Source organism: Grammomys surdaster, unplaced genomic scaffold (assembly GCF_004785775.1).
Source record: "Grammomys surdaster isolate TR1022 unplaced genomic scaffold, NIH_TR_1.0 130, whole genome shotgun sequence".
Classification (NCBI taxonomy): Eukaryota; Metazoa; Chordata; class Mammalia; order Rodentia; family Muridae; genus Grammomys; species Grammomys surdaster.
Window position 1 is genome coordinate 8,181,965 of NW_021604588.1, and position 14,131 is coordinate 8,196,095.

Consider the following 14,131-nt stretch of genomic DNA (forward strand, 5'->3'; position numbering starts at 1 on the left):
TGAGTGAGAAGGAGAGGGAGAGAGGGTATGAATGAGAAGGAGAGGGAAGGAGAGGGAGAGAGGGTATGAAGAAGAGCCTTGGCTTCTGTGAGGCAGGTTGCTTCATTGGTCTTATCCCTTAAAGATCACATTTGAACAATGCCTGTGATTAGGGATTCACATAGTTTTTCTGTAGTCTTTTGGACATAGTCAAGTTCTGTGAAGTGTGTTTTATGAAAAAGCAGACCAAGAGTGGTTTCGGAGATTTTCCCCACTCATGCCAGAACTATTCGCTAATTGGGAAGGTGTTTATAGTCTTGGCAGCTTCTCTGCAGCCACTATCCATGCTGATGGAAATGGAGACACTGATCAGAAAGTGCACCTGAGCTGCTACTCTACTGAGCTCCACAGCGATGTCCCCGCCGGTGTTTCCAAGGCCAACCACCAAGATGCGCTTGCCCCGAAAGGTATCTGGAATCCTGTACTCTTGGCTGTGTAGGATCTGTCCTTTAAACTTGTGGATTCCTGAGGGAAGAAAAGGATGAACAAACCTGAAGTACTTACATTATACTTCTGTAGTACACATGATGGGGAAGCACATTGCCTGTATCACTACTTGCAGCAAGTGGAAGCAGGAAGAACAACTCTTCCTGGAATTGAGTGAGCTGTAGCACAGATGTGTACAACCTGCCTTGTTAAAAATACTGTTCAGAGCTGCAGAGATAGCTCCATGGGTAAAGGTGTTTGCTGACAAGCCTGATAACCTGGGTTTGATTCCCAGAATCCACATGGTGGGAGGAGAGAAGTGACTTGTGCAAATTGTCGTCTGACTTCTGTATGTGCACTGTGGTATCACACAGCGAATATACATGAGTACAATAAAGTTCATGTAAAATAAGCTCATGGATAATATCACAGCCAGTGGGAACAAATTGGAAGCATTCCTCTGCTGCGTGGGACAGGGCATCAGTGCCTGTGTTTACTACTTTTATCCACTGCACTACTGGAAAGCCTAGCTGGAACAGAAAAGAAGAGAAGGAGTAAGAGGAGGTTACACTTTCATTGTTTGCATATCGGATGGCTTCAGGTAAAGAAAACTCCATGGATTTCTCCCTAGAAAACAACCCTAGAAGATTAATTAATTAAGCAAAATTGTACGATACTAAATCAACCTATAATATTATTGCTGTATATTGATGGAAAAAAGATCTGATATAGAAATCAATAAAATAACTCCATGAGTAATAGCTACAACAAAACAGCATGGAATAGGTTTAATCAAAGAGAGAAATATACAAAAACCTTGATGAGGGGTCAGTAGAGGGCACAGCGGGATAAGGGTCATGCCATCAAGCCAGATTTCTGAGTTCAAACCTCAGTTCAAGCCCAGATATCATTTAGAATACTCCTTCTTGAGAAATTATGGATTGGATTCTCACTTGATCCCTATTCCTGAACATATTTTTGAATAGGATAGTCTATTTATTTGTGATATATTTTTATAAGATTTACACTGGATTTTCCTCTTGCAAAATCTATAATTTTATCCTTCACAGTCTTACAATCTCTTTCTGTTTCTCAAAACAAAAAACAAAAAACCCAAACCCAAAACAAAACAAAACAAACAAACATAAAACCCCCAAAACAAAAATATCAAGGGCTGGAGAGATGGCTCAGTGGGCAAGGATGTTTGCTATGCAAACATGAAGATCTGAGTTTGGATCCCAGTGTCCATGTAAAAAGCTAGATGTGGCCTCACTTACGCCTGGAACCCAGGAGCAGTTGGAGGTGGAGACAGGATGTTTCCGGGACTTGCTGGCTTTCAGCCTAGTGGAAGGGTCAGTAAGAGACACTGTCTCAAGGGAATAAGGTGGGAGATGACAGAACAGGAAGACCAGGACTCCCAGCATCCTCCTTTTACCTCTGTGCATCTGCACACAGGCACCCGTTACCCCCAGCATGTGTATGTGCTACACAATAAGTACCATGATCACGTACACATATAAAAAATAAAAGAGCCAAAACTTCACTTTCTAATTGCTTTGAGGGTCACTAAAACCTGCCAGAACAGGAACAATTTTACTACATTTTAGTAATCCTTACTTCCCTAATTTTATTTATCATACCTGAATTTGAATGGATTTCAAGTGTCTAAATAACTGATTATGACCTCAGAGATGAAGGTTTGCCAGTCATGAATGTGTTAAAAAGAGTATGCAGAACTGGTTGGTTTTAAAGGGGATTTCAAAACACCCTGGTCTGAGAGGTGCAATAGGCTATTTTATAGAGTAAATGTATTCATTTACATGCGTAATTTCTGTTTTGTTTCCTTTAAAACCCACCTGTGTATTCTCTTATGTCAAGTTTTTGAATCATAGGCCAGCCCTGCTTCAAAGGACCCATAACTACACCCCCTGCAAAATGAACAGCTTTTTAAAATGACAGATGTGATATTTTAAGTCTTGTTTGATTGCTGCACTTGCAGTGGACGTGTTGGGTAAGGAAGGCTTCAGTTACAGCATTTATATTAACACCTAAATAGTAACATCGCACACAAAACAGAACTTTTTTTTTTACCCATTCAAAGTAATTTTGTGCATGTAATTTCCAAGCAAATGTAACATTGTCTATAAGCCTGGGGAAATATTTTCAGTTATGAGGAAGTCAGTTTTCTTCCAGAAGAACCCTAAAGAGTAGTGATGGTCTCAGGTAGCATCGACTCACCAGAGAAGGACTCCAGAGGTAAATGTGGGCTCAGGAATTGCCCAGTGCAAACCATAACAGCGTCAAATACAGCTCTGTCCTGTTTGCCCTCTGTCTCTGTGACAACATCCCACTGGCCAGTTTCAGAGAAGTCTGGGCGCTTTGTTACACTGCGCACAGTAGTCTGTAAGCAAGAGATAAACTGGTATAATAACCATCTTCTATTTTAAGTGGACCAACTGGAGATACAAGGAAAGGTCTGTAAATGTCAGCTAGCCCATTCTTAGAGAAATTAAGCGGCCTATGTACTCTCACAGATGCTCTTAGGTGGACCAGGTCTCAGGACAGGTGAATCCCTTCATTGGAAGGATAGAGTGAGACTTATTCTTGATGAGAAGAAAAAGAGTTATAATTCCTGATGCAGAGAGAAATCAGAAGAGCAAACTTTCCTCCACCACGATTTCCATGCTGAGAGTTGTAGTTATTTCTTTCCGATGGGTTTCATAAATAGAATTATTCTTACTCTAGTCTCAAGAAAAAAAAATCTTAAGTTCCACCCTAAATGATACTTTGACATTTAGAGGAGGACTCAGGAAGTTTCAATGCTTTAAGTAAAGAACAGTGAGGAAAGAATTACCTATCTTACTCACAACAAGATAAAAAAAAATCAAGGAAAAATTTTCTTAAGCATCTCATTTCCATAAGATTGCTGACTAGATGGCCTCCATTCATGAACTTTCCATAACCCAACCTATCTTACCTTAAACCGAATATATTTCAGGAGGTCAAAGTGCTCAGCAAATTCTCTGAGATAGTCCCAAAATTTCTCATGGCTCATGAAATTGGGGTAATCTTCTTGGAATGGGAAGTCACTGTAACATGACATTTCCTTGCAGACATTTGTCACTAGTGACCTGTAAACCCTGGTCATCCCATCCTGGGAAGTGTCCTGTAGTAGAGGTATAGTTAGTAAGAAGGAAAGGAGCAAGGTAGAAGAGAAGATTCTCTTGGTGGCCTTGGGGCCTCATGGGTGTCCACCTGAAAGGGTTCAGAGCAATTAGCACTCTACTTGTAATTTTAAAAAGTTCTAGAAAACCCAGCATTGGGTGCTCATGTTGTCATGATAAGACATCCTTATTTGAGCTGGAATAAGGAAATGCAGTCTCTTTGCTCATCACAAAGAAGCTGATGACAGAACACAATTGCTGTTAAAAGATTCCACAGCTACAGGGCTCCTGGTCAGTCAAGGCTGGCTGTCCCTTCTTCAGCTGTTATAGTGTCTCCCTCTACTTACTCTGGCCTTTTCTCTCCTTGCCTCTCTCCAGGGACCTGTTGACAGTTTTCCTCATTATATCCTATGATTATTTACTGATTGAATTCTTTCCATCAGCATTAAGAATATCAAACATTAAGTTTAGGAACAAAACCCAGCCCCCTCGTTAGCCTTTCCCCCCTCCCTCCCATCTTAACCATCAGGAAAATTCATCATGTGCTGGTAACCTTTTTCCTCCTGTATTTCCTATTCTCTGGTATTGGTTTCTATCACTCAAAAACAAAACATCAAAGGCATCTATATGCTGGGCACCAATGAGCTTCCTATGTCTGAAACCAATCTCCATCTCTCTCTCAAACGTGTTCTCTCTCCCTGTCATGTTCCCCTAGAGACCTTCCGGGATTCAAGGGTTTGCTGAAGGTAACTGCTGGGGCCCCACAGCACCAGTGACCTATATCTTAGAGCTTCTCACACTGCACTGCCAGGACCTCTACTGTTTCTGTTCTTTTCTCAACTATGTGGAGAGTGGTGGGGTCCCTGCGTGTTTTGTGTACCATAGTATCCGGGCAGAAAGACATGGTAAGTACGTGCTGAGTGGATGAGTGTTTCAAAGGATCTGAGCAATGTCTGGGGGTTGGCTAACCACCGGTTAACTCTAACTTCGTCCTCACCCAGCGTGTGATCCACTCTCCGCTCACCAAGACCGGCCAGCTTGCTGGATGGGATGCTCTGCTACTTTGAGAATTTCCAAGTCCAGAAGTCATGAGAAACCTTCAAACTCTGCTGATATTATTATCAGATTTCACTCCTTTTCTGTTGTCTTCCCCGTGCCCGTGACTACGCCTTGCCTATTTCTAAGGCTCCTCCCACATCAGACCGCATCCCACATAGCGTTTATGGCGCCACACACATATTTAGCTTGCGGCAGTGAACTGTTTTGACCACTAAGGCAGGCTAATGCCACCTCAGGTGAACAGGAGCAGCACGTGACTGGGTTATGGGTGCTGAGGTGGGAAATGAACTACGCACAGCATACTTCCACAGTCCGCCGAAGTCACTACTTCTCTCGAAGCAGGTGGGCTCCAGGTTCTCGTCCAAGCAGCACTTGATAGAGGACAGGCCACTTACGCCAGCTCCAATGACTGCCACTTTCTTGACCATGGTGTGCTCTGTGTGAAGGTCAAGAAAAGCTCTGTATGGCAGTATTGGAAGAGAACCCTTGACACGGGACTCAGCCTAGGTAGTGTTAATGCTAACACTAATGCTAACACTAAATGTTATTAATGTTAAATAAATGCTCTTAGTTAATCTTTGGGTTGAAGTTGAATCATAGTTTGATTAAAAACTGGAGGTTCTGGAAGTCAACAGTTTTCACTTAAGTAGTGGCCTTACCTCTTGTTAATTGTGTGACATTGGACTAGATGTCACTCTTCTATGTACCTTGCTTTTCTCATCAGTAAACTGGGATGACAATGAGGATGACTGGGTTAAATGACTGGCATGTATGTGTTGGAATGGTTCAGAAGTACACGTGGTACTAGTAAGTGCTCAATTAAATCCATCTGTTGTTTTTATTACTGAGTGTAGTTAGTGCATTAGCTCCTCGGGACTCCTATAACCCCTCAGTATTAAAGGACTTTACACTATCATCTGGGTCTCCAAATCTTCTAGAAAGATGGCTCAGTGGTTAAGAATGCTGGTTATTCCAGAGGACTTCTATTCAATTCCCAGAACACACATGGTGCCTTACAACTTGTAACTCCAAGTTACAAAATACACAAAATACAACTATGCTTACTATGTAAAATAAGCTTATAAATTAATAATAAAAAGAAATTTGTATGAGAAAATAATCTATTTTCAATAAAAGGGAATAATAACAATAATAATAATAATAATAATACCAATTGAGTTAATCGATGAGAATGGGCAATTTATTCAAGAAAAGAAAAGCATCAGTCACGAAGTATATGAAAATCTATTCGATTTCATTAATAATGATTCATTGATAATACAAAGTCCGAGGTAATAATTTCTAGCTTTCAAATATGAAGTTTGGAGAACGAAACTATGTCCAGTAAAGTAATGCGTGGACTGCAGCAGAGCGACTCTGTACGAAGGCTCCATTTATCACAGTGGTGTTGGCCTTGGGGAACATGCAGGGTGTGCGTGCGTGTGTGAGGACCAGGGGATCAGCAAAAGAAACGCAGCAGGAGTTTCCTCACTGCTCCGCGAGGCGGAGTCTGCCCATAGACTTCTGTACTTCTGGCATTTGAGCCAGCATGGGCAAGCTGATGAACTGAGGACTCAGACATCCTGTGACCCTGTCGCTGAGGCTCTCTCTGTCCCTTTGCTCAGTTTTGAGGGACTTCTCAGGGCTTCCAGTTCCAAACTTACTGCTGTGAGGTTGGGGGTCCTGTACCTGGCTCATTGTATGTTTCCAAATCTGTACCTCTTCCATTTCAACTGACTTCACTTGGGCGTCTCCTGGTCTAGAGTGAGTTAGGGTGAAAGGAGACTGGACCTCAGAGGCAGCAAAATTTGAACTTTACTACTGAATGAGAACGGACCCAGAGGTTCATATGTTTAGTTGCCAGAGTGGAGCTATTTGAAAAGATTAGAAAGATTAGAGGGTGTGGCCTTATTGAAGGAAGTATATCACTAGAGGTGGGTTTTGAGGTTTCGAAAGCCCATGCTAAGCCTGGAGTCTCTCTCTCTCTGCTTGTGGCTCAGGAAGTAGCTCCAACCAACTGCCTGCCTACTGCCACTCTTCCCACCATGATAACAATGGAATAAATTTCTGAGACTGTTAGCCAGTCCTCAATTAAATGCTTTCTTATCAGAGTCGGCTTGGTCCTGTTGTCTCCTCACAGCAATAGAACAGTGACTACGACAGTTACTGAGAAGTTATTAGACCGTATCACACACACAAATAAACCCTATCAAAACAACAACAACAACAACAACTACTCCAACAAAACAACAACAACAATCCAACCAAAACACTCTCAGGTGTACCACCGGTAAAATAAGAAAGCTACCTGTGTTAATGGGCTGTGTAAACAATATCATGCTTACATAAAAGGACCCAGCACCAAATACTCACTCTCTGTTCATCCTTCTGCCCTCTGTCCCTAGGAGAGACCGCCTGTAGACAAATTCCACCAGCAAGTTTGGAAACAAGCAACCAACATGGCAAACTTACCTGCGGATTCCTTTGAGTTGTGAACACCTGGATGGTGTTTAACCAGTGACAAATGGCCTTCACTGAAAGGAACACTTGAATTTCTGGGTGAAAGTCTGAAGTTGCCAGGTCTCCACTGTGCCCTGTCTTTGAAATGACACAGGAGAAGTTAACTGGTAAGGTGGAAAGTATGTTACTGGACTAGATCAACAGCAAAGGAATTCATTCACTATTGTGCCCAGTCTAGAGCGGACTATGGGTAAAACTGGACTCTACCACCCGTCTTTTCAAGACCGATTAGTAACACTGGCAATAGAAACACATCCGTATACTTCAATATTAGTATTTAAGTACCATGATCCTCTGATGGGGATAACCATTTGAAAATGTGCTTTATTTTAGTAAAGGAAGATTATGAGCAAGACGGAAACAGAGAGACCTGAACTTACTTCTGTTTCTGCCTCTAGTCAGAAACCTTGGTCAAAATTCTTGAAAATACACTTAAAATAGGTTTTTTTTTCCCCTCTCTCTCAGGTTTGAAAGTATTTCATCTGAGATCAAATAGCTCATAAAAAAATCCACAAAAAAAGAAAAGAAAAAAAACCCTGCATAACCCCCAAACAAAAAACGGAAAAACAAAACAAAAAAACAAAACCCAAACAATCCCCAAAACCAAAAATTCAACAAACGGCCAAGCAAAATCCAGCTATGAATTAAAACTTGAAGGCCTTAGAAAATGCACAGTGTGCCATCTCGGTCAGTTCTAGGGAGTGTTAAAACGTGAGAAATACTGCATTGCTCTCTGCCTAGAAAGAAGACCAGTTTCTGAACCTGTACCTTTGCACAACCAAACCCCGCTTAATACTCAATCGGTCAGTAAACGCTTCCAACATATGGAATGACACAGCTAGGATTTCTGGGAGATTGCCGATTGGTGGTGTACTAATTCACCGTATCACCACTGAGCTCTGTTTTTCCTATCTGGGTTTCCAAGTGTAACTCGCTGCCGCATCGTTCGTAGATCAGAGTGGGACCTGCTAGAGGACCAGGTGTGACTGACACAGCGCCTTCCCTTTGGATGGTTTGCTCCATCTTTGCTCTGCGTTCTATCTCCTTAACCCTACACTCTTACCTTAGTCAACAGGCTTCAGAAGCAAATCACACGCCTTCTGCAAAAACACACTTTCAGTTCTCCTTCCACAAGAGCAGTTTCTTGGAAAATTTCCTCTTGAAGGGGGTAAAAAACAAACCAAAGCAACCAAATAAACAAAAACCAAAACCCAGGGCACTTACCTTGCAAGCATAGACCCCGTGAGAAGCCAAAGGTGAGAGGTCAAAGGTGGAGTTTGTTTTATAAAACACAAGGAAGAAGTTTCCAATCTCAGAGCCTTGTCCTAAGGAGGAAATAGTGCTGACTGTGCTGACTTTGCTCAAACACTTAGTTTAACACAAATCCAGTTGCTTCTCTGCCATGCTATGGACAACAGGGAGTTAGCTGTATTACTATGAACTTGACACTTCCGCAGTTTCAGGGGAGGGCGGAGTTAGAATACAGCTTTCAGATTGGAAAAAAAGGAGTCCTGCCCCTTTCCCACACCCTATGCTGGACAAGAGCTAAAGACACAGGAAGGCCGGGCAGTTATCACTGCTGCCTTTAGAGGGCGCCAAACCTTCATCCTTCTTCGTGACACCCTGATTTCACTCTCGTATTAATTATATATTTTCTTCTTGGAGATTTTATATGTATTGAATAAAACATAATCATATCCGTCCACTACTCCGTGCCATCTCCTCCCACCCCCCTACACATTCCAACATAATGACTTCAGTTTTAGTTCGATAATTAAGTACAGTTAATATTGCCCGTATATGGACGATAATAGGTTCACTGAGTGGAACACGGGATCCTTCAAAGAATGATGATTCACCTCTTAAACCAACATAAGAGAGAGAGAGCGAGTGAGACAACGAGAGGGAGAAAGAGGGAGAGAGAGAACCACATGCTTGGTGTTTTCTAATGCCTTGTCACAGGAAGAGCAACTGAGGAAACAGTAGCAGTAGTTACTATCAAGGAGCCAGGGCTTGTACTATTTCCTCTCAATACTTGAAAGCCACCACAGTGATGGTGGCCCATGTAGACGTGTCGTTTCTGAGGGACGTTCATCACCGTTGACCATTTACTGAACCGGAAGTCAGAAATGCAAACACCTGGAGGAGTCAGGAAGGCAATCGGAGTAAAGATGGTCAAATGAGACCTGACTGGGAAGCCCAGTGGTCTGCTCAGCTTAGCTAAAGCTTGGGATTAAGAGCCTAATATCTCAAAGGCTCTTTTCTTTCTTCCTTCTGAGCCAGGGATTCCATATGTGCCCTATGGCTTTTTTGTACTTTTCAAATTTGCCATCCTTTTATGCGAAATTCTCCAGAGCTAAGATTCTATCACATACCACCATCCCTGGGTTGCAGGCAAAATTATCCGTGTGATTTCTGTATGTATGTACCACTTACCACAATGTTATTTGCCTCGGGGAACCAGGAGAGCATGTATGTATTGTGCCCACAGGCCCAGCAAGAGGAGCCTAGCATGAGCTTTGTCATTGCTGAGATGTGCACCACTCTGAGAGGCAGAGTCTGCCCACGGCTGCACGTCTGGTGCCTGAGCCAGCACGGACATTCGCTGATCTGAGGGCTTGAGGTGTCCTGCGATCCTGTCACCGAGGCTCTCTCTTTCCCTTCTGCTCAGGTTTACTGTGGCATCATTAGGTGGGTTCGGGGAGTCTGTCCCTGTGGCTTTGTAACTTGCCTCACAACTAGGCCAGAAGCACCAGGAACAGAAACGAAGTGGGTTTACTGAGAAAACGGATCAGGGAGAAGGTCTGAGCACTCAGACCTCCCAGACTTCATTGGTTGCAGTAATAGGTATCTCAGGGCTTTCTGTTCCAAACCTACTGCTGTTCAGCTCCCTGTGAGACTGGGGGTTCGCTGTACCTGGCTCACTGTGTATTTTCAAATCTGCACCTCTTCCATTTCAGCTGAGTCAATTTCCTAGTTTCTTAGTTTAGAATGAGCTCTCAGGAGAGAAGACCAGACCTCAGAGGCAGCAAAACAGGGTTTGGACTTTGATCCTGACTAATCTTTGGACCCAAAGAAGACGAGTAAAACACACTAAGATGTATCATTTGCATAAGAAAACAATCCTGAGGTGCATTAACCCGCACCTCTGTATTCAGTACTCTGAAGTTAAAAAAGGATTGTAGTGCATTTGAGACCAGTTTAGATTACATAGCTAGTACCAAGCCAGACACAGCTACATAGCAAGACTCTGACCATAAAGCACAAAGAAAAGAAGAAAGGGATGAAAGAAAAAAAAACCCACACCAAAGGATTGTGTATTAAACAAATGGCTGGGCACATGACTATTTACTTGGTGTCCGTTCTCTGATCATGTGTCCCCTCCTGCCCTTGGTTCTCTCTAGAACTGGTATCTCACACAGTTACGTTTAACATGGAAGCAAGTGGACAGACATAACTGTAGATTCCCTTGAGTTGAGAAGGAGGCATGGATGGCTTCTAACCAGGAACAGATTGCTGTCACCAAGAAGAACACTTGAATTGCTAGGCCACTAAGTGAAGGTCTCAGTTGTCAGATTTCTGCTGTGCTCTGTCTTTGAAATGACACAAGGAGGTGGTTGTTAGTTAAACTGGTAAAGAGGGAAGTGTGAGAGTGGAGTTAATCAGGCGCAAAGGAATTTATCCACTATTGTGCCCAGTGGACCTTTTGGTGCAGGGACTGAGCTAGAGTGGGACCAGAGATGACTGAGGCTCAGTAACTAAACAAACAAACAAACAAACAAACAAACACAGTCGGCAGGAAGAGAGAGGAACAGTGGCTCTGGGTTGGGCATTTGAAACCTCAAAGCTCACACCTAGGGACCAACTTTCTCCAACAAGGTCATACCTTCCCAAGTAGTGTCATTCCCTGATGAATGAACATCTGAATCTATGAGCCTATGGTGGCCATTCTTACTCAAACTTACCATTCTTACCATTTGTGCAAGATTAAAGATTGTGGGGATTGTATAACCGCCTGGGCATTTCACATTCATGAAGTAGGAACTGGACTTTTATGTAGGATGATGAAGGAATCCTTTGTGGGAGGCATGTTCTCCTAGGCAGGCCTTCAACACTCCAAGAGCTTTTATTCTTTTAATCCTGGATATTGAACCCAGAGCCCCAGATATGTTAGGTGGGGGCTCTGCCGTGAAGATACATAACTATCCATTTAAAACATTATTTAGAGACATAGTATCACTGTGCTACTCATTCTGGCCTCTGGCTTCAGCTCCTAAATGGTTGGAGATACAGGCATGTGCCTCTCCACTTAGCACACATTGTGTTCCATGTGTATTCACATGTGGAAGTTCATTTGAAAACCGGAGGACAGCCTTGGGTGTCATTCATCACTCATGGTCCCTATCCAAGTTCTCCAGTTTTCTGGTGTAAGCCACGCCACACTCCCGCTCCCCCAAGACAGAGTCTTTCACTAGCCTGGAACTTAGCAGGTAGCCTAGGCTAGCCGGCACATGCAAAGCACTGATAATCTGTCCTTGTCACCTTTAGAGGAAGCCAGACTCACAGCCTTCTTAGTGACAGACACCTTGGTACCCCGCCCAGTCTCTTGAACTGTCCATTCTAAGAGCTGTCAAAAAGGGAAAACATAGCTCAGATCACCACATTCTTCCAGTCTTTTCTATCCCCAGAAGTGTAATTTGGATTTTCAGGATTCACAAGGAATTCTGTGGTAGTGTCCCTCAGGTTGGGTCAGCAGAGGGAGCCTGTAATCTGTAATTGAGAACATTAAAAAAAAATTGTTTTCTTTAGGCGTTCATCTGGAGGCAGGAATAGTGACTGAGGAAGTGGCGGCTGTAGTTAATACAAGGAGCCAGGACTTGTAACTTATTTCCTCTCAGTGCCTGGAAGCTACCAAAGTGATGGTGGCCCATGTAGATTTGTTGCTGCTGAGGGATGTTCATCACCATTGACCATTTACTGAACGAGAAGTCAGAAATGCAAACATCTGGAGGAGTCAGGAAGGCAACAGGAATAAAGGTGGTCAGCCGAGACCTGACTGGGAAGCCCAGTGGTCTGCTCACTTTAGCTAAATTGCTGCCATTTGGAAACAGGAGAGGCTTTAGTCTCAGACTGTCCCACTCCTCCTCCGTCTTTCTATCTTTCTCTCCTCTCCCTTCTCCTCTCCTAGGTCTTTCGATGTAGCCAAGGCTAGCCTGAAGTGGTTGGAATCCTCTTTCCTTGTGTGAGTGCCTGCATCAACACTTTGAGTTAGGCTTCTCTTTTCAGTAGAAATTGCAAGTCCAGATTTTAATATGGAATGTTTTCTGAGCAACAGATTAATGCCTTCAAAAATATTGAGAAGAGCTAAACAGTTTTCATCAGTGAATACAAATGTATTCCTCACTCATGTTCTCAATACTAAACTAATTAAATTCCCTCCCCAGTACATGTTCTTGCTAAGAGGTCCAGGTTGACCTTGAATTTACTATGCATCCTCTTTGCTTACCCTTCAGAGTGCTAGTATTACCGACGTGAGCCACAAAGCTCAACTTTATAAACCTTTGGTTGCATTTTCTCCCCTGGATTCTCTGTCTCTCCCTCATACACAAACACAACTACTTGCTAAACCACTTAAAAACAATCAGCCAACGTCAGGATGGCTCTAGGAAATTTCAGCGTGTATCTTAATAACAAGCAACCCTACCACATCACTGTTACTGCCTTGAGAAAGCCCACATACATTCAACAGTATGTTGTGTACTTCAGAATTTCTCCAAGATGTCTTAACGGTATGTTAGAATTGGCTTTTATAGGGAATGTGTGTGCATCTATTCCATCGCTGAGTTCAGTCTCACAAGATGCTGGGCACAGTGGGAATGCTTACACTGAGGAATGCCGCAGATGGTATAGTTGGCTTCCTTTGCTGGGCCAATTGTTCTTTATCAGAATATAGCTCCTCTAGAAGTAGCTTGAATGAAACATGACTGATAAAATAAACTGTACATATTGAATGTAGGCAGTTGGCTGTATCTGAACATCTGAACACCCCCTTGAAGCCAATATGACAATAACATCCGTCGCCTCCAACAGTTTCCTCACCTACTCTTTGTTTATCGAGTCTCTTTGTGCAGAGGAGGGTACAAAGTGAGACTCACTATCTTAATTTTTCAGTGGACTGTATAGGATCAGTAGGTATTACTTACAGCAGATTTACCCAGTTTTTTTTCTCTTACGTAATTGAAACTTTATACCCATTGTATAACAACTGTTTTCACCTGTGTTCACCTTCTAGAAACTACCATTATGCTCTCTGCTTTTATAAATTAGAAAATTATAGCTGCTTCATGGAAGTAGAATCATACAGCATTTGTCTTTCTATGACGGGTTTATTTCAGTTAGCATAATGTCTGACAGGCTCTTCCACCTTTGTCAGATATGGCAGAATTTACTTATTTATTCATTTATTGATTGATTTTTGTAGGTAGTGTCTTACTATGTAGCTCTAGCTGGCTTGAAGCTTGCTATACAGACCATGCTGTTTGCAAATAGTAAGTGACTTGGTCAACATCACGTAACTAGTAGTAGGTGGTAGAGTCCATGATCATAAGGTTTGAGTTTGCTTCTTTAAGCATCCCTCTGAAGTTAGGCATGTGGAAAGACCAAGAGCATTGGTTGAGAAAATGGATATCTCAATTTAAGACTAATCCAACAGGAGTTGCTCAGAGGGTATATTATAAACAAGTTCAGAAACTATAAAATCACCCCAAGAGACTGAATACCTTACAGCAATATTTGGTCACTGTGATCTGAGGAGTCTGTCTGACCCTGTCTCACACTGGCCACTAACCATCACCTCTTTGCTTCTCATTAGATTATTGGATGCTAAAATGTCAGCTTCACCACAAGGCATCTCAAAAGCAATC

General features: G+C 42.7%; 1 protein-coding gene across 2 annotated transcripts in view; it reads right to left on the bottom strand.

The window, feature by feature from the left end:
- The window catches only part of Fmo4 (flavin containing monooxygenase 4), a 17,918-nt gene extending 9,296 nt beyond the window's left edge, over positions 1–8,622 (bottom strand). For both annotated transcript variants that reach the window (XR_003710225.1, XM_028759127.1), the window contains exons 1-6: positions 8,433–8,622; positions 7,161–7,286; positions 4,985–5,124; positions 3,443–3,631; positions 2,704–2,866; positions 362–504 (exon numbers count right to left, since the gene is read on the bottom strand). Coding sequence is in view for 1 of the 2 variants with exons in the window: in XM_028759127.1 (XP_028614960.1) it covers positions 362–504; positions 2,704–2,866; positions 3,443–3,631; positions 4,985–5,116 (627 nt within the window). In the remaining variant the exon portion in view is untranslated. The remainder of the gene's footprint in view (positions 1–361; positions 505–2,703; positions 2,867–3,442; positions 3,632–4,984; positions 5,125–7,160; positions 7,287–8,432) is intronic.
- Between the last annotated feature and the right edge of the window lie 5,509 nt (positions 8,623–14,131).